General features: G+C 47.2%; 1 protein-coding gene across 2 annotated transcripts in view; it reads left to right on the top strand.

The window, feature by feature from the left end:
- Positions 1-22,546, top strand: part of sgsm2 (small G protein signaling modulator 2) — a 38,277-nt gene extending 15,731 nt beyond the window's left edge. Inside the window, exons 3-24 of one of the 2 annotated variants that reach the window (XM_029001507.1) lie at positions 5,758-5,926; positions 9,422-9,586; positions 9,900-9,967; positions 10,263-10,411; positions 10,643-10,777; positions 11,752-11,876; positions 11,970-12,037; positions 12,605-12,768; positions 13,477-13,609; positions 13,905-14,039; positions 16,832-16,991; positions 17,140-17,204; positions 17,332-17,477; positions 17,561-17,689; positions 17,764-17,946; positions 18,055-18,432; positions 18,523-18,647; positions 18,723-18,805; positions 19,294-19,403; positions 19,682-19,778; positions 20,339-20,506; positions 20,636-22,546. In XM_029001507.1, coding sequence (XP_028857340.1) covers positions 5,758-5,926; positions 9,422-9,586; positions 9,900-9,967; positions 10,263-10,411; positions 10,643-10,777; positions 11,752-11,876; positions 11,970-12,037; positions 12,605-12,768; positions 13,477-13,609; positions 13,905-14,039; positions 16,832-16,991; positions 17,140-17,204; positions 17,332-17,477; positions 17,561-17,689; positions 17,764-17,946; positions 18,055-18,432; positions 18,523-18,647; positions 18,723-18,805; positions 19,294-19,403; positions 19,682-19,778; positions 20,339-20,506; positions 20,636-20,724 — 3,044 coding nt within the window. In that variant the 3' untranslated portion in view covers positions 20,725-22,546. The remainder of the gene's footprint in view (positions 1-5,757; positions 5,927-9,421; positions 9,587-9,899; positions 9,968-10,262; positions 10,412-10,642; positions 10,778-11,751; positions 11,877-11,969; positions 12,038-12,604; positions 12,769-13,476; positions 13,610-13,904; positions 14,040-16,831; positions 16,992-17,139; positions 17,205-17,331; positions 17,478-17,560; positions 17,690-17,763; positions 17,947-18,054; positions 18,433-18,522; positions 18,648-18,722; positions 18,806-19,293; positions 19,404-19,681; positions 19,779-20,338; positions 20,507-20,635) is intronic. The other variant, XM_029001508.1, reaches the window with a different exon arrangement.
- The last annotated feature ends 263 nt before the right edge of the window (positions 22,547-22,809 follow it).

The raw sequence follows: 22,809 nt of genomic DNA, 5'->3' as shown, positions 1-22,809 counted from the left end.
CAGGCGCATACATTTTCGATCAGGCAACACTGAGGCCAAAAATCTGCAGACCGGACACATGGATCCGGAGTAAAAAAAATTTTTTAAATTTGTTTTCATAGTTGACTTCAACAACCTTAAATCCACTGATTGTATAAATTGTATAAACTAAAAGACTACATGATCTACATCCCCATTACCATCCCCGTAATATAAAATAAATACTCCTGTTATGAGTAATAAGTATACCATTAGATGCTATTTCTCATCATGTTCTGTTAACCACCATATCTGTTGCATTGTCTATTTTTGGCCACACCTCCTCTCCACCTCCCCGCACGCACGTCCTTTCAGGGGACTTCAGGTTAAGTGCCGGTCGTTTCCATTTCGCCCTGTGCAGCTCGCCCGGCGAATTCCAGCGTCGCCGGGGTCGTCATTTATATTCAGAACTTTGCGAGGAGGCCTCTCGCCTCGAAAAGGGCAGCTCATCCATTTAGCCGCCGGCTGCAGGTGGAGGCAGAGCGAGGCGCGGATTAAAATGTAAAGCGATGCTGAGAGCCGGCGCCCGGGGCCGGGGTGCGATGAGCCAGGCCGCCTTTCGTCTGCTCCCCGCACCTCTCTCCAGGATCCTCTTCCTGCCCGTCATCATCCCGTTATGACTCCCTTTCTCCACCCTCAATCAACCGTCATGCCTTTTGTGGGGTTTTTTTTTGGTTTTTTTCTTGTTCCCCGTCTCTCTGTTCCGCCATCCCAGCCCGCCCCTCGCGGCCCTTCTCTCTCATCCTCCCACGCGATCCGAGGCTGCCGAGTCCCTCCATAATGCAGTTCATTACTGTCAATTACCGTGACTCACGGCCTGCACCACGCGCACAGGTGGGTCCCCGGGCCCCCGAACACCGCCACAGGTAGAATAAACCCCCCCTCCTCCTAACCAACTTCAGCGCCCCGACTCTGAATCCGGCCATCAGTCATGGCGAAGACTGGCGAGCCGCGGCCTCCCGCCGCAAACCGTCCCTCACGACTTCCGCGTTGTTGACGCACCGCCGTGGCCGCGTCGAAGTCACATCCAATACGGTTTGATGCATCACTTTCCACGTCACACGAGCTGGAGGTCCATCTGCCAGAAGCTTTCTCGCGGCTCCAGACCACCATTAATTACAACTCTGTCTTAATTAGCTCTGTGGAGACAGGCTCATTAGAATAAAAGCCTCAATCTTCGGCTCACCGCGTCCAAAATGTCTCAGAGACGTTCGCTGAGCGCCGTTTGGGCGCGGTCCTGATTTCTTTCAGCTCAGCAATATTCCCACTTTTAACCTGATTTATTGACCTCAGTATAGCCCCCCCGGGAATTTGTTGAATTAATGGTCAATGGTTCTTGAGTTGAGCTGCTGTGTTCTCTTCTCTCCATCTCGTTTCGTCTTGTTTAGGGATATCGGAGCCATATTGAGCGGCGCTGAATTATTCAGTGTGTCAATATTATAATACGGAGGGGTTTTACCACATTGGGTTCCCATCTGTCTGGTAATCCTGGACTAGTTCACAGAAGCGAACCGATATGTTTTCGAAGCAACAGTGAATTCAATTATTATGCGTTTTGTAATTAATGCTGCCTGCCTTCCGACTAAGGCCCAGTATGTAGGGCGGATGTTGGAAAATATTTAAATAGTGTGCTATATAGCGTGCAACAGTAGTTTTCAAGGGTGTCAAATCGTATTTTCCGGAGCCACCATTGTGTTCCATATTGTTTCTACAGTCCGACCAGAATGAACAAACCCGACGTTTGTGCCAACGAGAGTGCATTTTATGTTTTTAGCTTCAGAACTGGCTGGCCACTGTCGATTCTAGGAGATGTTCGGTTGCATACTGCAGAAAAAGGCTTTTGGAGCCTTGTATACCGCACGTGATCATTTTTTTTTCCATTTACAGCATTTGGCAGACACTCTTATCCAGAGTGACTTACATAAGTGCTTTAAAATGTCCATAATTGAAATCCTCTGTTTGGTTCACCAGGACCGAATCTGTAAAAACCATTAGTTTAATAACTCAGAACCAAACCTTTTTATATACATATGTGTGTGTGTAAGAGCCCCTTTTCAGTATTTCCTGAAAAGGGAAGTTTTTCTGAAGATTTTTAGTGACCTGGCTGTTGCCTAGGAGCCAAGACAGCGAAGAGTCTAGATGAACGCTTTCCTAGTGCGTTGAGAGATGGTGGAACCAGCTGGAGGATCAGAGCGATCGAGGTGCAGAGCGAGGAGTGATGAGGGAGCTGAGGTAGAAGGGTGATGACCTTTCTTTGGCTTTGCGGCGACAGCTACAGGAAGCCAGTGGAGGGAACGGAGGCAGACCAGCCAGAATTGAGTTACAGTTGTCCAGTTTGGGGATGACTAGAGGTTGGACAAGTAAAAAAATGGATGAATCCTTGTTGTGAAGAATTCTTTCAGGCACTAGTGGTGCATCCGAAATGGCACTAAATAGCAACAAGCCAGCAATCCTCCTGTCACTTTTTTTTTATACATCCTGGAGCATTGAAATTGGGTTTATTTTGTTTTTTGATGGCTTCCTTCACCGCCAGAGTCCATCAGCAGGGTTGTTGAAGTGAAGACCCTGACAGCTTCTGACCGCGGCAGCAGCTTTTACAACAGAACGCGCACCTTTGGATGTGCTAGAGAAGCTATATCAGACATGGGCAGGCATATGGTTCCCCCAGCCATCAAAAGCAACCTACGGTGCCCGCCCGGGCTTGGCAGATATGTCGAACCGCTGAAAATGAACCCTTACAAGCATTGCATTGTCTTCATGGACTGTGCTCCATCCATTATACAGACAGGGAGCGAGAGGGAGCGAGTTCGTGAGCGAACGAGGGCAAGTGGATGAGTGTGTGGGTGTGAGCGGATGCATGCAGGCAGCCACCAGGCACAGAGGGATTATGTAAACACGCACGTAAACGAGGGCGTTCTGCCTCGTCCCCAGCGCGTACGGCCCCCATTCCTCACACAACAAGCCACCCCGGCTGTGGGTTTCTTCATCATTCGCTGTGATTTGCCCCCTCGCCTGGCCCTATTAGCCTCACACACAGACCTGGACTTTTTTTTTTTGCCCCAAAGCAAAATTGTTAACGCGTTTCGCTCCCGAGGGAGAGCGTGTAGCCGGCGCTTAGATGATTCATCAGATCTGTACACAAACCCTCCACTAAAGCCTCGCCACCCGCACGTGTTCGACTGGCAGGGAGTGCCTGCGCCACCTCCTAAATATTAACGCCGAGGGCACAGCTATTTCATGCAGAGCCATTGCTTTTGCTTTCTTTCCATTTTAACTTTATTTGTGAGAAAGCAAACTGGAATAATACCCCCTGACACCCATATAACAGCCCGTAAAATATTGTAAATAAAAGGAGGTTATGTAAGGTCTGTTCTGGCTGTCAAATTGGCCTTCTTAAGGGCCCTAAGAATCATTTGTACTGTATTGTCTTTATTCCAAACCAGGATGCTGCAGATGAAATGCAACCGAACCATCGCACATGTGCAAGTATGCATGGGTTTATGGGGAATCCAGACTGTTAATACGCTACAATTGACCCCTTCCACAATTTTTTTAATTAGAAATTTGCAAACTAAATAATTAAATGAATATAAGGCCTGGAATATTCAATGTATATGTGCATACATTATGGCTGTCGTTTAATAACAAAATGCAATATTAACATGAATACAAGGTGCACTCATGTGAATATGCTAACAAGTTCACAGGAAGCAGAGATATTGAGGATTTTTCTACCAGCCTTGATTTCAGGGACCACACATGCCACTTACAGAAGCGAGTATGCAAGACTGTCTTCCATTACAATTTTTTTGGGTCTGCTCCCTAGTGGAGACCTCCAGTATCATGCATAGTTACGTGACATGTTAGTTTATGATGCATTGTGAACAGCAAGTGTATTCCAAGACAGCATTACATTAGATATGACCTGGTCCACTGAACAAAGACCTATTTTGCTTAAAAAATGAAAGCCAGCCAGAAGACATGTTTATCTCACTGTAGAAACCGCTTGATGCCTTGCTCTTTAGTTGCTTTGTAAATTTCAACAAGTAGAATCCTTAGACATCACTACCCAAACTAAATAGCTACATAAACAGCTATGGCGGAATGCAATACGATACAGAAGATGCTGTTTCAGCTGATAGTGGTCTAATGTCTTAACTGTCAGGGTTCTCTTTAATGGCACAGGATGAGTAAGTTTTAACATTACAGGAAATAGGTAATGCATTATCTAGTTTGCTTGGGGCAGCCCTAGGGTGGCCTAGCGGTCAAGGAAGCGGCCCCGTAATCAGAAGGTTGCCGGTTTGAATCCCGAAGGTGCCACTGAGGTGACACTGAGCAAAAGCACCGTCCCTACACACTGCTCACCGGGCACCTGTCATGGCTGCCCACTGCTCACCATGGGTGATGGTTAAATGCAGAGGACACATTTCGTTGTGTGCTGCTGTGTATCACAATGACAATCCCTTATCCAGAGCGACTTACAATCAGTAGTTACAGGGACAGTCCCCCCCCTGGAGCAACATAGGGTTAAGTGTCTTGCTCAGGGACACAATGGTAGTAAGTGGGATTTGAACCCGGGTCTTCTGGTTCATAGGCGAGTGTTTAACCCACTACCACTTCACTTTCACTTTTCATTTCCTCCTCTCCCAGTCACAACTAACTAGCAAGGAGTCACTTGTATGCATATGTGCCGTTAGAGGACAGTTATTAGGCTTCCACTGGGAGTGGCCTGCTCTTGTATCACTATGTGTGTGTGTGTATAGTGTCATACAAGAGAAGAGATACAATGCGCAAAATGATTGATTTTCATTGCGCCTTGTTCTGTGTACGTTGAGATGCTGTGCGTCTGGAGTATTGCCGCCTCTCGCAACCAGGCTCTCAAGACGCGGTGTGAGGCCGAGTGTGCTTTAGCATCCGCTCACTTGGAGCAAGCCCAGCAATAAAAACGCTATTACCGCCATAAAACTCAGATTGCTTTCTCAAACACTGTCGATTATGTTGTCAGACTCTCCTTAATTCTGGTGAGATATTGGCTGTATTCATCATGCCGGGAGGCAGCATCCAGACAGGAGGGTTTTGCCAGCTGGTCGTGACTGATGTAAATCTCAGACACGGGCGTCTCCGTTCAATAATGTAAATATCACCCCGCTCCTGGCGAAAGGCTTGTGCCGGATGTCGGCTCCGTAAATCCACGGGCGGGCAAGGTTATTAGCGCGGGCTGACTGTGATCTCCAGCATGCGCACTGATGGGCATCTCCATATCTGTCCTAATTCTGCCATTAAACGCGAACCTGTGGTGCCTCTGAAATCGAGGCTGTAGTCTTCCCGCTCGTGTCCCGATGAAATATTTAAAATCCTGTTGCAGATGGTAATTGCACGCCGAGCCCCAGACTTACAGAACCAGCGCGTGTGTGCGCGCCCCCTCAAAGCCGCAGAAAGAACACAACTGGAGGCAATTGCTCCAAGAGGTCCGGGTTCTTCTCCATCACCCAAGTTCATTAGAGGCAGCCGAGGGATAGGCCGGGGGAGGAACCGAGATTGCTGCGGGGGGAAAACGAGGCTGTAATTAATGTTCGCGCAACAGTTGGTTATAATAATGATAGGTTCAGCACCGATTACTTTCTTTTCCTTGTTTTGCCCATTCTGAAGGGTGCTGGTGGCATCAAACCGGTGGCTGTCTAGATTCACGAGGACCCAGCAATGACAAGTTGTGTTTGAGTTCCTTCTCTTTCTTCGTAGGCACGGTGGAGGCGTGCCTGGGCCACATGCTGAAGAGGAGGGCAGCTGGGTTCCTGCGCAGCGACAAGATCGCCGCCCTTTTCACCAAGATCGGAAAGGTGCACGAGACGGCCGGGGAGGTGTGCCGAAAAGTGCAGGAGCAGCTGCAGCAGCAGACGGAGATCAGCAGGTCAGACCACAAGCCCACCACGGCCACTCCCCATTCTTCTAAACCTCCAGAGCTACCATGGCTTTCTGTGTGCTTGCTGTATCATGGTCACTGTTCAGCTGCCACTGGTGACCCAAATGCACGTCACTGGCACCCTGACACCCTGTAATGAATTCTATTTATCATAAAAAGACACCAGCTAGCTATTTCTGTCAATGTCTAATTCCATTTCAAACCAGATGTCCACTAGCTACAGTGGCTGGAAGCTAGAAATTAATGTCATTAATAGGCTATGTTAAAAGTGGCCATCAGGTGATTATAACATGTATATATGTATAACTTGCACCATGTTGCATGTGGAAAATCGAGAAACGTTCAGGTTGCCAGGTTGGCCGGTTTTAAGTTTTACTTTGGCAGCTAAAATTGGCTCTGGTTGACTAACAGAATTTTTTTTATTCGGATATCTAGCGCACCTAAAGTGTGCACCACATACCATATATGATGAAGCCTTTTATTTTGCAGTCTTAGCTTGCTAATAAATATTGCATCACGATGCTGCTGCCAGATGAGGGTGTTCACGTTCATGGTTTCTTCGTCGTGACCATGCTCTGCCTGTTCTGTTGAGGACCGTAAAGAGCGTCTCGGACCACAGAGGGTCCCGGGGGGGGCGGCACTAATTCTCCATTAGCAGCTCCATATGGCCGGCGCTTCTAAATGTCCGCTTCTCCTCCACTCACTGAGCCTTTTTCTAGAGGAGGAGAGGGTGGGGTAAGCAGCCGGCATCCCTTGGGTGCGCCGCACCACCCACCTCCACAGCTTTGGCTAATCCACTTACAGTGGAAAAACCGCATTGTACGCTGGACACCGTCCTGCATACTCCCCCTTCCCCGCCCTTTGGCACTGCCGCCACCACCATCGCTTTGTTAGGGACCCCCTCTGTTTTTGCTTGGTTACTTCCATCGCTATGGCAACATCATCGTGTCAGCCTCAGAAGAGCGATGAGCTGCTCTGCGCTTATTGAGCGCCGGAGCCCCTGGTGGTTAAGGGCCAGTTTTTCCTCCTAAATGAACGATCATTACAAATTACATCACTGGCTTAATGATGGAACCGCCGCTGTGGAGTACAGTAGGCTGCGTCCATCCTCCTCTCCTCCCGCGAGGCAGCGGCGCAGTTTCGGTTGGGTTTCGGGCGCGTTGTGGTGAGCTGAAGGGACGTCTCTGTCACCTTTGGACCAGTAGAGCAGATGACACAGGCCCTTTGTCGAGGACTTTTTGCTTTTCACACACGTGTGGCCTCCCGTGATGAGTAAATTAGCCAAGCAGATACTCTAATTGGATGTTGGTCAGACATTGTCACCGAAGTGTGCTGTTAATTAAGAAGAATGAGAAGAAGAACCGTGGCCAGAAACATCTAGACACCCCGAGCAGTGAGTGTCACCGTCTGCTCGGGGGGGGATTTACTTGTTTGTTTACTGTAAACTCCCCCCCCCCCCCAGGCTGTGACACACAGGCGCAGGCTGGCTGGCCGGCTGTGGGATCGATGCTAATGTAAATCTGAGGAGATGACAGTCGGAGGGGGAGACCCGGGGCTTCGGAGGGGCTGAGTTGTGGACGAGGGGGATGCTATCGACCGTCTCACTCCGACCACTGCGCGTGCGGTGCCAGACACGACGCTGTCCTGTGGACGCGTGAGATGTTCCACGCTAGACCACCATGGTAGGGAAGTTATGAGAGAGAGGCATCAGGAACACGGAGCAGCTGTACCATCCAGAGAAATTTTGTGCCGACATTCTGCAGGTTGGTCTCGGTAGTGGGCGTGGTCTCGGCAGAGATGCTCGCCGACATGGAGGGAACCGGAGGAGAAAGGGAGGAGATGGACGCTGCGCTACATCTGGCCATGTAACATATTTGACGGGGGGAAGGGACGTTTAAATCGTCCAGAATGAGGAAGTAGGGTGTGTAAGAGCTGTCAATCATGCCAAAAGGCTCCTCCCAATGTATCTTCTGTGTGTAGTTCCTTATCTCCATCATACTACCTCAGAAATCACACATTATTAAATCAGACTTATTACTGTAAATCCTGAAATTCCCCATGGGCTCAGTGCTGTACAGCACCGAGTAAACATGGCCTTTACCTGCATACTTTCACAGGAAATTCTCAAGAAAAAAAAAAAAAACCTTTTGTAGCCCTTTATTGAGCTTTTTATCGGCCAATCATTTCGCACATTTATAAATTAAACGTGTGTGTTGGGGGGGATGGGCAAGGGGTCTGTTCCATAGCCAGTCCTCCTTCATGCTCTGACGCTTGCCTGATGCTGTTCGGGCGTAAGGTGACCGTCCGTCAGTGGTGTCGGGAAGATTGCATCTTTCTGCTGGAGCTCTCTGGCCATGACGTGGCTATCTCCGCCGGCTCAATAGCTCCCGGTGCTGAAGTGGTTGTGAGAGTGTGCTTCGTGACTGCGCCGGGCCGCCATTGTCTAGGGGTCGAGGGCTTGCGAGGTGTTTGATTACTCACACCTCCCCTATGGGGCCGGCGGCGTGGAAAACTACTGGATCTGGCGGCATATGATAAATGAAGTGCTGCTCTGCAGATTCATTTTGTGTCTGATTTAGGATGGTGTCATTTTTATTAAGAGAACCAAGGTGAGTGATTAAGAGACACCAGCACCCTACGTAATATTAATTTTCATTGAAAATCCTCAGCCATGTCGTTGGGGACCGTGATCACTCGTTATTAAAGAAGTGCACTGCTCTGTGCAGGTAGTCTGGAAGAAGTGAGTGCTCTCAGCATGCAATGTTTTTTTTTTTTTTTAGATCAAACTCATGAACTGTGGTTGCAATTTTGTTTTTTACTGAAAATATTTTTCCATATTTTCTAAGGCTTTAGCGATTATGGACGTTTACATGCATTAGCTGTATTGATCAGACTGGCACCAGTTCGTGCTGAATTGTTGTGATGCCAGTGATGCACGCTGCCCCCTTATGGTGAAGAGCTGAACATTCGAGGTCTTATTCCTGATGACTTTTTATTTACAGGGTGGGCCATTTATATGTATACACCTTAACAATCCAACACAATGGGCAGCACATTGAACACATTTCATAAGTGGTCAGAAACTTGTAAATAACTCATGAAAGAATAATGTTATGTTAAAACCAAGCACACCATTGTTTTTCTTGTGAAATTACCAATAAATGCTATGTCACATGACCCTCTTCCTATTGAAAAAACAAAAGTTGGATCCAAGATGTCCGACTTAAAAATGGCCACTATGGTCACCACCCATCTTGAAAAGTTTGCCCCCTCACATATACTAATGTGCCACAAACAGGATGTTAATATCACCAACCATTCCCATTTTATTAAGGTGTATCCATATAAATGGCCCACCCTGTATTTTCTGTATGTTTGCTTGTTATTGGGTTTGCCCTGTTGTATGGTGTGTGTGTGTATATGTGTATATATATATATATGATTAATATAAAAATGTGATGCAGATGTATAACGTGTGTGCAGGAGAACACAGAGCACAGTGCAGGAGCCGCTCAGGAGGCAGGGCTCCTCAGCCGGCCGAGCCCCCCAGCCCCTCTCAGCTCAGGCCATTAAGCACATCTGGGTCCGCACGGCCCTTTTCGAGAAGGTCCTGGACAAGATTGTGCAGTACGTAGTCGACAACTGCAGGTGGGTCAGAACTACAACAGTCCCCATTCCCATAAATTCTTCAGACAAACAAGCAAAAAACAAAACCACTACCACTGTGTGCAGTTGTGTCCCTTTGTACTTAATGTTTTATCTTCAGAGATTCGATATTACTCAGACTGTAGAGGCACTTAGTTCCCCGTAATTGCGGAGATAAAAGCTGAAACGGTCTTTCATGTGTAATGTGACTGAGACGCCGTTCCCCTGTGTTTGGCCTAATTGTGTGGCCTTTTCGTGTTTATGCTGCTGTGTGTGCCATTCGCTGACGTTATTGCTCTCTGCTCTATTTTTTCAGTAAGTACTATGAAAAGGAGGCGCTAATGCACGACCCGGTGTTCGGTCCGATCCTTGCCGCCCTCCTGGGTGAGTCCATAAACCGAAAGGCTTGTCGATAACATTTTATCAATATGGCTTATGAAAATTGCCTCGAGCAGCCAAATGTTAACTGTGCATAACCATGAACTTTAAATACTTTCCAATTCCATGGCAGTCAATAATAATTGATATTCATTTTATTTATGTTGACGCAGATTTTTGCCAAAAGCTATTGACAAATTTTTCGTATGCATTTCAAAAAAATATATTTTATATTTAAAATAAAAGTATTTTAATGTGCTGTAGTTATATTATATTTATTATATTTCCCCTCAACGCTCAGTCGGACCTTGTGCCCTGGAGTATACAAAACTGAAGACATCCGATCATTTTTGGACGGACCCTTCAGCCAACGAGCTTGTCCAGCGGCACCGCATGCATGGGGCTCACAGAGGACAGGAGTCTTCCCCTGGCCGCAGGCCTGCTCTTGGAGTGAGTAGTGTCTACTGATATCTAGTAATCGTCATGTGAGTCTGTTGTCTGTGATGTCACAGAGGCGCCACTTCGGATTTATTGTGAATATCGTCACACTTGCACTCAGTTTCTTGAAAGTGACATATTTGTAAGTTGATTAGTGATGATGGAGTCGTGCTCATGCAGAAACGGGAGTACGTATCAGTAAAAACGTTCTAACCCTCGCCCTGTTGCCGTTCGTCTGCTTAGATTCGGAAGAGGCAGTCCAGCGGCAGCATGTCCGAGGACAAGTTTGCAGCGTCGGCGCGGGAGTACGTCGAGTCTCTGCACCAGAACTCACGCGTCCACCTCCTTTACGGCAAAAACAACGTGCTGGTCCAACCGGTGAGTGTGTGTGAGTCATAGACACCCACTCAGGTCTTCAGCCAGTGAATTCACTACAGAGGCCACTGCATATAGTACTGCAATAACATGCTGTTTATTACGTACGTTATTTTTATTTTCCACCTCGGGGTCGGTGTGTTTGATGGGGCCACAAACCGATCACAGCTCCGTCGATCTGATCTCCTGACCCACTCTGAGGGTTAAAGGTCGCGGGAAACTCGGGGAGCCACCGATCGATCTGCCTCCGAGTCGCTTTTCAATCGACGGCCCTGCATCAAACGCCGGTCCGGAAATCGGTTTATACAGCGCAGCCCCAGGCGCAGCGGAGGCAGAGTTATGGTGAAATGTCATTTGTTATGAATGAGCAGCATTAGGCTGGGTGCAGGTGTGAAAATGAGAGGACTACTCCATCCCCGCCCCCTCTGGCTGGTGATGGGTGTGCACACGGGGCATGCTGACTCTGGCACGCTGTTGTGTAGATCGATAGTGTAATGACCCAAAGCCCAGCTGGGAGAGGGGAGATTTAACTCTAATTGGATTTCTGTGCGAAAGTTGGAAGCTTTTTTTCTTTCTTTATGCATTGTTCACCTTCTATCCCTCGCTCTCTCACATCCGGTGCAGTTTGAAAATGTTTCCATGGCGTATGTTATTATGGAAAAATAAGAATACAGCCTTTCAACAAATGTGAATTTTCATTAGTTTAAATTATGCAATTAAAAATATAAGTGTGTGGTCATCTCTAACCATGCAACAAATTATTTTAAAATGATTGTCACATCAGTTCATTATTTTTTGATTAATGAAATAGGCAGCCTGATTTGAACATGTTTTTCAGATATACATTTAATTATATCACCTTTATAGCAAATGTTTCTCTTTTGTCCTGTAACATCTGATACATGATAAACAAATATTTTTCATATAAATTTGATTTTTTCTAATAATAATTGTGTGTTGGCTCTTCCTGCCGGTAGAAGAAAGACATGGAGGTTCTACGGGGGTACCTGTCCTTACACCAGGCAGCAGAGAACCTCACGCTGAAATGGACGCCCAACCAGCTGATCAACGGCACGCTCGGAGACTGTGACCTGGAGAAGAGGTGAGGTGGCCCTGTCTGGCCCTGCGGTCCCCTCGCTGTCCCTTACTCCCTTTCTCACGACCCCGTCCGCCTCTCTTCTCTGCTTCTTCACAGTATATACTGGGACTACGCTTTGACTGTGCCTTTACGACAGATCGTGTGCATTCACTGTCACCAGCGGCGTGAGTTCACCCCCCGTTCGCACACACACACCCCTCCCCTTCCATCCACGCTTCCTTCTCGCTCGCACTGCACACACCGGCTCGCTCAGTCGGCTCAGACCTTAACGATTTTTCACTTTGTTCAGCGATGGGAATGAATAGAGCCTAAAGATAGAGTTTCATTCTTCAATACTCCTCCCCGTTCCCGGGCTGAAGATTTATCAAGTGCCATGCGGCAGGGGAGGGGAGGAAGAGCAGGATCAGTCAGTGACTGTGATTTAACCACTAATTTCCTCACAACAGTCATTACATATCTGCTGTTCGCCCGTGGTGGCCCAAGAGGTCAGATCAGTTCACAGATCACTTCAAACACAACTGGAACCCAGTGCCGTCAGTCTCCATAGTTACTCCAGGAATAACGTGTAGTTACGGAATTGCAACCCAGAGTTTTCAGTATGTTTTATCGCAGTGCGATTACAGCAAAAACTTAAAAAATATATATTTATACTCTACTGCGAATTCCTTACAGTAAGTAAGGCATGGAAATTGTGGCTTTGTACTGAATCGCCGCCCTCTGCCCTCTCGCAGCCGACTGCGGTGGAACTCTGGTGCTGGTGAGTCAGGACGGCATCCAGCGGCCGCCCCTGCACTTCCCGCCCGGAGGTCACCTGCTAGCCTTCCTGTCCTGCCTGGAGAGCGGCCTCCTGCCCAGAGGTCAGCTGGAGCCTCCGCTCTGGTCACAGAGGGGCAAGGTGAGGGCCAGTTTGCTTCGATCCGTCCTGCTGGTTCTCATTCACAGCTGGAAAACAACTGGATTTTCTGATGCAATCCATGGCGCTTTAACTGTTTACTTAATTTGTGGATGCTGGTTATTGGTGATACATCCGTCAATCTGATCCACATAAATTCTGGTTCTCCATGCTCATCAAATTCTCTCACCAAGCATAAGGCATGTGCGAGTATTCTTTTACATTTACACCTTTACAGGTAATCACACATGTGGAACGGGTACTTTACACATGTGAGGTTATGTAGTGAGCAAAGTAAAATGTTTCATGATCAAAGCAGAGAACAGGAAGATGCTATGATGACTCTCAACTCTCAACTAGACAATGGGGACCTGCTTTTTTGGGGGGACCTGATCATCTCATGATGATGAAAATGGTGAGCAGGGCAGACGCGAGAATCTGTTTCAGGATTAGATTCTTTGAAATGGCCACCGTCATAGTCTCTGTGTGTCCTTCTGAAAGTAGCACCAATATACATTCAGTATAGCTTTCCCATGTCTCATATCTGTGGTTCAGTCTAGGATCAGTTTAGACATCTTTAGAATAGTAGTCCAGAGTCCACAACAGCCATCTCGATGGCTTAATTATCTCTGGTTTGGCAGACCTCCATCTTCTGGACTCCCCCATGTCCCCCTGGCTCCTCATGGCTGTGCCTGTGTGCCCTTGCTGCAGGGTAAAGTCTTCCCGAAGCTGAGGAAGAGGAACAGCACCGTAAGGATAATGGACCCCGATGGTGAAGGGGAGGAGCAGGTCGCTGCCGACTACGTGTTCCGGATCGTTTACCCTGGACACCACCACGAATACAGTGAGTGACCGCCATCTGCCATGGCCCCGCCCATCCCTGGTCCTCCCTGTCTCAGAAGCTCAGCAACTGTTGCCGCTTTCTTTCTGTCAGAGTGCAGTGCTGCATTCCCATGAGGATCATAATTTAGCAGGTGTTGAGGAGGCTTATGGGTTGGATCTACACATGATGTAAAAGGCTTTAGAAAATCAGTGGCCCATTGTGTGTGTGTGTGTGTGTGTGTGTGTGTGTGTGTGTGTGAGTGTGCAGTGGTTTACTGTGGAGGTTTATAAACTGTGTTCTCTTATTGCCCGAGCAGTCACTATTAACTACCACCACACCACGGGCAGTTGTGCGCCCTCGCTGGACGACGATGAGGAGGAGGAAGATAGACTTCACGCAATGATCTCAATGATCTGCTCGCGGAACCTCACAGACCCTAATGTCATGAAAGGTTTTTATCACCAGCAACCCTTCCCCTCTCCTACCCGCCCTCCCTCCATCCCTCCACTTCTCTCCTGGACCCCAGGGCTCCCAGCTCAACAGTGCAGGCCCACTGGTGTAGGTGGGAGAAGGTGACAGAGGGTTAGTCAGACCTCACTGTAGCGGTGCTCGTGGCTCATTAGTGGCTTTTGTCGGTGTCACCATCAAGCGAAATGCACGTGTTCCCGACTGGGCCTGGGTGCACGTCTCCATGGTGACGTCTGCACCAGGAAAAAAAGGTTAGGTCAAGCGACAGGCCTGTGTGTGTGGTGCGTTTGTTTCACCGCTCAGGGGCTTCCCTGTGTCACCGTCTGCCAGCTTGACCTTTACATTTTTATTAATGAACTCTTTCCGGTGCCATCTTAAGTTAAATTTGCAGACTGGTAGATTAAGGTGGTTTTGGATGGGCTCAACACCAGCATTACCTCTCACATCCATATCCCATGAGTCACTTCCTGCCTATCGTCACACTTTCCAGCTCTCTGTCCCCACAGCAGCCCCCACCCCACCCAATCATCACACTTTGTACCAGTCATCCACAGTGCCACACGGTCTAACATCATGACAAAGCGCCGGACTGAGCGCCGTTCTCTGCTTCACTCACCATCGTAACCAAACTGCTGCCCTCTGCTGGTGAAAAGATTGTGCTACTAACAGGGAAGTTGAATTCACTGGGCCCTCCAGGCCCCCTAAACTATGGGGTATATACCTAAATACAATACAACTTGAATGATATACCACCTGAAATAATATATGTGGGAAATATATATTTAAATTCAGTTCAATTCAAATTCATATTATACAAGTTATTATACTGTATGTAAAGGACACTTACAAAACATGTTTTTTACGTGTTGCTATAAAGGCCAGAACGGCATTTTTGTGTAAAAAATCGAGTAGTGCGATCAGGCATGTAGGAAGCCTATGTTTAGTCACCTCAAAACAATCACCTCAACACAACTCTAAAAACCATCCGGACACCCCTCAAAAAGAGGGGTTGGTAATTACAAGTATTCGGCAGGCCTGTGAGTAACATTACCACATGATTAAACATGCTGTTATTTCGCTGTTAAATTAAATGAATAAAGAAAATCAACAAGTTATTAATCCAAGAAAATGAATGTATTTATGAATCGGAATTGTGGGGGGATGGGGGGGGATCTGTTATATTAGCTGAATACTGAATTCATTGCCACAAATGTATTCTGTGACCATACATGAAAATTAGTGTATGAAGAATACATATAAAATACATTTTTGACATGCACTATTTGTTTGTTTTCACTCTGGCAGGTTAATATTTCAGTTTTTATTTAGCAAAATTAACATGAACATGAATAAAAGGGATATTAATTATTGTAGACTGTCATCCACATCTGAACGCAACCTTGCTAGTGGGCACGTCACAGTTCACTCCTGTGGGTGTTATGATAAAAAATATATCTAGACTGATTTATCTTATACACATTTGAGTGTGCAAAGCATTTAAAAAAATGTTTTAGTTAAGGAATAGACAGTCCGAAAAAAGAGCAGTGGGGTTCTGGTTCTCCTCACCTCTCTCTGCACTGTTGGGATTGGGCTCTGGTGCTGAAGGAATGCTCTGGTTTTTCTTTTTCCTTTGCACTCTTTTGATTTAGTCTATTGGAAACTTTTTTTTTTTTTTTTTTTTTTTTACGAATTCCACGTCATTTTATTTCACTGCAACATGCTTGACTACATTGCATGTGAAATTTGCACCTATATTCTTTTATTATTATTTTCTGAGGGAATGTGCTCTTTGCTTATTTGTCAGATATCTGTTTCCCCGGTTTGGTTGAGTTTCCCTTCTGTGTTCTTTCTGCAATGCTGTTCACTGTAATTCTTCAGTAACTCCAGCCACCTTTCATTATGACTGTTAGGTCCTGTGGGGTTCTGGCGTAGTAGAGACATGGATCATTCTGTGAAATGCGTTGCTCATTTGACATTAGTCAAGCCAAAGTACCAATAGCAAAAAAGAAATAAATTTACATAAATGCAACCAAAAAAAATGTCACCACATACCACCTTCTTTTTTTATTTTTTTATGACTATTAAAGGAAAACTATTATTTATAACAGGTCATCAGCTCCAACCGGAAGAATTAAGGTGAAGAGCATTTGTTTTTAATGTAAATGTATTATTTTACCAATTATTTTGGATTACAGGAATATTCCTACATTTTGCTGTAATTTTTTTCTCCCCTTTTTTATTTCCTTTTTTTAATCTGTCATGTTGTGGTCTTTTGCATCCAGCATGAACTGAGCTGTCACCTCGTGTCCCCTCTCTCCTCTCCCAGCTGTCGGTGCTTCTTTGTGGCTCTTTCCACAGTCATTACAGGTCTAACAGCATGGCATGTCCGCATTACCAGTGCATCTTTCGTTGAATTCGAATTGAAATGGCATGCGTCTTATAAACCTATTAACCCCATTTCCTTTTAAGCTTGTTTTTTTTGCGGTTTAAAAGAAACCTGTTTCACTGCTAGCACAAAAAAAAAGGATAAAAACAATTCATAAAAATGTTTCAAACAGTCCTCTATTCATCTGTACAGTACCTTAATTGATGTCATGGTTGAGCTGAGAGGCCTAAATGCTTTTTTACTGGAGTTGTGTTAACATTGTGCTCAGCAGATCATTTAAATCCTCTCATGTGGTGTGGTCAGAACAGCAGAAAAGCAGCTCGCTGGGATTCCTTCCGAACCCGAGTCTGTTCGTTCACCAAGTCCCTTCTTTCTCTGTCTCACTTCAGACCACGGGGACATGATGGAAATGCAGGGTTTAGGATCCAGCCCGTTGTCATGGCAGCAGGGAGAGAGCACCAGTCACGTGTCATCTTGCCTGTCCTGCTCCATCGGGGGGAGCAACGCCTCCTTCGAGCTTCCCGCCGGCTGCACCTGCATGCACGAGCGGTGAGGAGGAGTGTGAATGAACGAACGAACGAATAAATGAATGAATGAATCGTCCTTTGATGTCTGAACACACATGTTAGGGTCTCAGGCCTGATCCAGCAAGACTCACACTGCTTTCTGTTGCTGTTCTTCGTTGTTCTGTGTCTAGAATCCCTCTGAAGATGCTGTGCCAGAACATGAAGAGGCAAATCGTCTCCAGAGCTTTTTACGGCTGTATGTTTTTCACGCATAAATACACGCACTTATAATGCACAAGTAATGTAATGTGTTTATTATGAATATCATCGTGTGGCGTGGTCTCGAGTGCTGGTCTTGTTTACACCGCTCCTCCTGTCCCCAGGGCTGGCGTATTGTCGTCACCTGTCCACCGTAAGGACGCACCTCTCGGCGCTAGTCAACCACAACATCGTCCCCCCCGACAGACCCTGCGAGGCGTCCGGGGGTCTGAGCAAAGACGTGTGGAGCAAGTACCAGAAGGACTGCAAGGTGCGAGGGGGGTCCAGGTCGGTGGCAGGACACCGCAGCAGGTCACCGCAGCACTCAGCACTTTCTCCTCTCGCCCTGCGCAGAACTACAAGGAGCTGGAGCTGCTGCGGCTGGTGTACTACGGAGGGGTGGAGCACGAGATACGGAAGGAGGTGTGGCCTTTTCTGCTGGGCCACTACAAGTTTGGTATGGGGAAGAAGGAGATGACACAGGTAAACGTTAACCGAACGCGGTTCGCGCTCACACCGCAAGGGGTGGAGATGACGCAGGCGCTGTCCCCCCCCAGATCGACGAGAAGATCGCTGCCAGGTACCAGCAGGTGATGCAGGAGTGGAAGGCCTGCGAAGTCATCGTGAAGCAGAGGGAGAAGGAGATGCAGTCGGCCATTTTTGCCAAACTGTCCTCAGGAAGTAGCATCGACAGCCACGTCCTGCGGCTCATTCACAGAGACTCCACCCTCAGCAACGAGGTGAGAAGGGCGCGGCGCCGTCACCCGCCCCACGCAATCCCACCTCACGCCATGCTGCAGTTTCTCATTCAAACCCGCGTATTTTACTATAACCGCCCCCCCCCCCAGGTGTTTATGTCAGTGGATGAGCCAGATGCCGGAGGGCAGGACACTCCAGGAGGGAGTGACAACACGCCAATCCTGACCACCGTAGTGCCCCCCGCCGCCCTGGCCCCGGACGAGAGGCCGCTGGTGGAGTTCGACTCCCCGGACTCGGGCCTGCCCTCGTCCCGTAACTACTCTGTAGCCTCTGCCCACTCACAGATCCTGTCCAGCATCGACGACGGCCAGAGCATGGAGGACGAGACTGGCGAGGAGCCGCGGCCCCGTGGCGTGCAGGGGGGTCAGGGGTGGCAGGACTCGCTGTGCGAGGACAAGCTGTGCAGTCAGCTGGACAGTCTGGCCACCAGCAGCGAGGGCGCCCGACCCTCTCTCTCCTCCTACACCGTACGCGTTTCCGTAAAAAAAAGTTCCTCGCATCACACCTGTTCAACTCAGGTACGTTGCAGCTCATCTGACATGAATTATGCCGCGCAGATCGAGCTGCTGGACACCGTGGCGCTGAACTTGCACCGGATCGACAAGGACGTCCAGCGCTGTGATCGCAACTATTACTACTTCACCACCAGCAACCTGGAGAAGCTGCGCAACATCATGTGCAGGCAAGCGTCACAGCGACACAGCGACAGAGCCGCTGCACTGCCTTGTTAACCTGCCTGCGGCCTCTGCATTTACAGTTACGTGTGGGAGCACCTGGAGATGGGTTACGTTCAGGGCATGTGCGACCTGCTGGCACCCCTCCTTGTCATCTTGGACGATGGTGAGGCTGATCACTCCAAACCTTGCCGTTGATCAACCATTAATCATCTCAACAGAATTTCAACGTTTAAGGACGACGTTGTGGTTAATCGTTCCCCCCGCACTGTGATCTCCAGTGCCCCCTGCTGGATCGTTTTCAGAAACAGATGAAACGTGCCTCTCAAGGTTCAAACTGCGCCAAACTGCCACTACAGAAATAAACACAAACCCTGACCAGGGCTGTAAATGTGACCTAAGGTCAAGGTGAATATCAGCTGATACCAGTAGATGCCATCAGTCATGTGTAGCTTAATTACAGCTTAAAAGACGTTAATTGAATAGGTGATTCAAAACCTGGTAGTATACGTTAGGAAGGCTGCTTCTGGAGAAGACGGGAGTGTGTTTCTGTGCTCCTTTTCGTGTTTGGTGAAACATTGGCGCTGTTTCCTTGGAGAAGACTGGGTCCTTGTGTCCCCTCCAGCCTAAAAAACATCCCTTTCTTTCCTCCAGAGGGCTTGGCCTACAGCTGTTTCACCCAGCTGATGAAGAGGATGAGTCTGAACTTCCCTAACGGTGGAGCGATGGACACACACTTTGCCAACATGAGGTCCTTGATTCAGGTGACTGTTTTGTCCCCTCTCTTTTATCCATTTAAATGGATCTGTATGTCAGTGTCACTAAGGACTCGTCACACCACAAAGCCAGGATTAGCTGCGGTAGGAACATTACTGTCACGGAGCAGTAATTATACAGTTTATACTGTCAATATACTGTGAAAGAAAAAAAACACAGTTAACTAAAAGATTTTGCAAAGACTAACACGTAAAACAGACTGCTGCACACTGGCAGCCATCTGGAATATCGTATAGTCATGCCTGGAAATGTATTTCCCGTTTAGATCCTCGACTCGGAACTCTTTGAGCTGATGCACCAGAATGGCGATTACACTCACTTCTACTTCTGCTACCGGTGGTTCCTGCTGGACTTCAAAAGAGGTGAGGCACCATACGCCTTATATGAAAAATATGAAAATCATTCGCAAAAACTTCAGATTCAATATTACATCAAAGGTCAAGAGAAACGATTTAAAGAGAAATGCACCATGTTCTCGTGTATTCTGGAAATGGTCTTTAGAGCCTTTAGATTTCACTATGACTTACATGGTACTTTATCAACGTAATCTGAATTCTGCAGAGGGAAATGTGCAAACAAGGCACCGATATCTTATCAAAATACTGTTTATAGCCTGTAATAAAGCCATTAAATAAATGTTGAAAATATCAATAAAGTGAAAATAATAAACAAATGGGACTAAATTGGACTAATGGAAACGTGTCTGGGGAAGATTTTGTAGCAAATCAGCCGAAATAATGTAGATGCAAACCTCAACTATCACAATGTGTATCACAATGACAATCACTTAATTTTATTGAACACAAGCAGAAGTAGAATTCATGGTCTCTCAGCTGTGATTTTTCTTTACTGATTCATAATTCATTTCCACGAATGAAAGTCATGAACAGTGGCATTAACTTGGCATTGTTGCCCGTACCAGAGCTGCTGTATGAAGACGTGTTTGCGGTGTGGGAGGTGGTCTGGGTGGCTCCCCGCATCTCCTCTCGCCATTTTGTGCTCTTCATTGCCCTGGCGCTGGTTGAGGTGTACAGGGAAATCATCAGAGACAACAACATGGACTTCACCGACATCATCAAGTTCTTCAACGGTGAGAACCGTCTGCACCTCTATTTAATTTGAATTCTCAATTCTTCGGCTGCTCAGTACGAATGTGTGCTTAAGTCCCACCCCCTCACGGCAATGTGTGTGTATGTGTGTTTATTTCCGTCCCTGCCAGAGATGGCAGAGCGCCACGATGTGCAGCAGATCCTCCAGATGGCCCGGGAGCTGGTGCACAAGGTGCAGACCCTCATAGAGAACAAGTGATCCCAGCGAGGAAGAGGAGGCTGGGACGAGGAGCGATAGATCACCACAATGCCTCTGTCCCAAAAAAAAACAACAACAAAAAAAAAAAACTCACACACAACCTCCACCTGCCTTGCCTTGCCCCTCCCCCGGGCACCATCTCCAGAGCCGACGCCCAGTCTCGGCCGGGGTGGGGCAGGGGACATGGAGGACTGGCCCGCAGGATTGGTCCTTGCCTGATCCAATCTTGGTCATCTTTTGCCTGTCACAGAATGCCGTTGTTTCAGACCTTTGGGTAGTCTGCATGCTTGTGATGTTTGATCACACTGTGACTGACGTTTAAAGCTGTACACACCTCCAGCACGCACACACACACACACACACACACACACACACACACACACTCCATAGCTGTCAGGTGTTTTGGATCCCTGCAGCTTTCAGAGTTCTTACAAGCCACTATATTTTTGGTCCCTTCCTGAAAACAAAAGTATTCGACGCCTGTCCGTGATTCCGCAAACGGCATTTACCTGAGCACAGTTTTGTAGTCATTAGCCACAAGAAAAAGACCATGAAGTTTGAAAAATCGATATTATAATCCAGACATCACACCACCTTGCAGTAGAAGTAAGGAACTCCGTTAAGCCACGAAGACAACAAGACCATCTATAAGCGACCAAAAGACTGTGCCAACACAACCACCTTTTCATAGTATTTGTATACAGACCAACTTCACGGACATTTTTCTTCCCGGTACCTTCTTATGCCGCCCCAACATGCCTTCAATTCTGTTCTCAAACGCAAGAAATACTAGTTGCACTTTGACACAGCTGCCTGGTCTGCGCCAATGACTCTCCCCTTCCTGCACAAGAGGGGCGGAGGTGGCAGTCCGAGGCACTCGGCTTCCTTCAGAGCGGCCTCCTTCCAGCTCTCCCGACGGTGGGTGGAAGCGGAAGGGCGGAGAGGCACCAGGAGCCTGGATTTTCTTTACAGATTCCATAAATGGAGCGTAACGAGATGGTGCTGGTGGTCTGGGTGGGTTTCTGGGTTTCCATTCGTGTTGCTGCCCCAAAACGTGACCATAGAGACCATTTCGGACCTTTTTCTTTTCGCATATTCACTTTAATCCGGAATGCCGCGTCTTGAAAGACCTGCATCTGTGATTTTACTTACCTAATGTCTTCCCAGCACCCTGAAGACCTCGGCACGGTACGATCCTTCAGGGCGACAGACCCTTAAGTTTCAGTGACAGTTCACATTAGGGAAGTAAGGTGGTCCTCATGCTTCACTCCCCCAGTGCCACCTCACCGCTTCAGTCATACCACGAGGGATAATAACACGTACCAAAGCCTCCAAGACATCCCTCCTCCCGCTCGCGCATGTGCAATTTCAAACCCAACGTCCTGAGACTGTTGATTAGATGTGTAAAATACGTTCACGATCCTTCTTTCTACTGTGAAAGGGTTTATTTCAGAGGTTTTCCATGTCTGCCACTCGACTGTAAATACACAGAGAGAAGCCCAGGATTTCTAACGAGGACTGAGAGGACCGCTGTATTTTAAACAATATTTTTTACTTTTGTTTTTAGAGACGTGCTTCTAAGAACCCTGTAGAACTGGAGATCTGTACAATTTGAATGTGGGGAACCTTTGTTACGTGTTGACTGTTATGTGTTCTTTATTAATGTTGTGCACTGGATGACCATCATTTAAAAGCTCTATTTTGCTCGGAACGCCAACATTTGAATGAAGATGTATTGTACGGGATAGATCATTTATCTTGAATGTAATGTATTAAAAACAGACTGCTCCTTATTATTATTAAAATCTTTTTTCAATGGTTACACTGTGCCTTGGCCTTCAAGTTCATTCCGGAAACTGATCAGCATAGTTCATCAGCTTTTATACATTTTATTTATGGAACAAAATATTCTAAACAAGTCTTCCACATAATTTACAATACACTACAGATTAGGATGCATATAGTGCATCAAGATATGAGACGGTTGTTGGTCAGGTGACCATTATAAAACACTGGTTAAACCATCATAATTTATGGTAATCAAAGACAACCTAAAGCAAATCAGTCATAGTTCATGAATTTCTC

This window comes from Denticeps clupeoides, chromosome 13 (genome assembly GCF_900700375.1).
Source record: "Denticeps clupeoides chromosome 13, fDenClu1.1, whole genome shotgun sequence".
Lineage (NCBI taxonomy): Eukaryota > Metazoa > Chordata > Actinopteri > Clupeiformes > Denticipitidae > Denticeps > Denticeps clupeoides.
The sequence above is the reverse complement of the archived record's forward strand: the minus strand, read 5'-3'. Positions and strand labels throughout refer to the sequence as shown.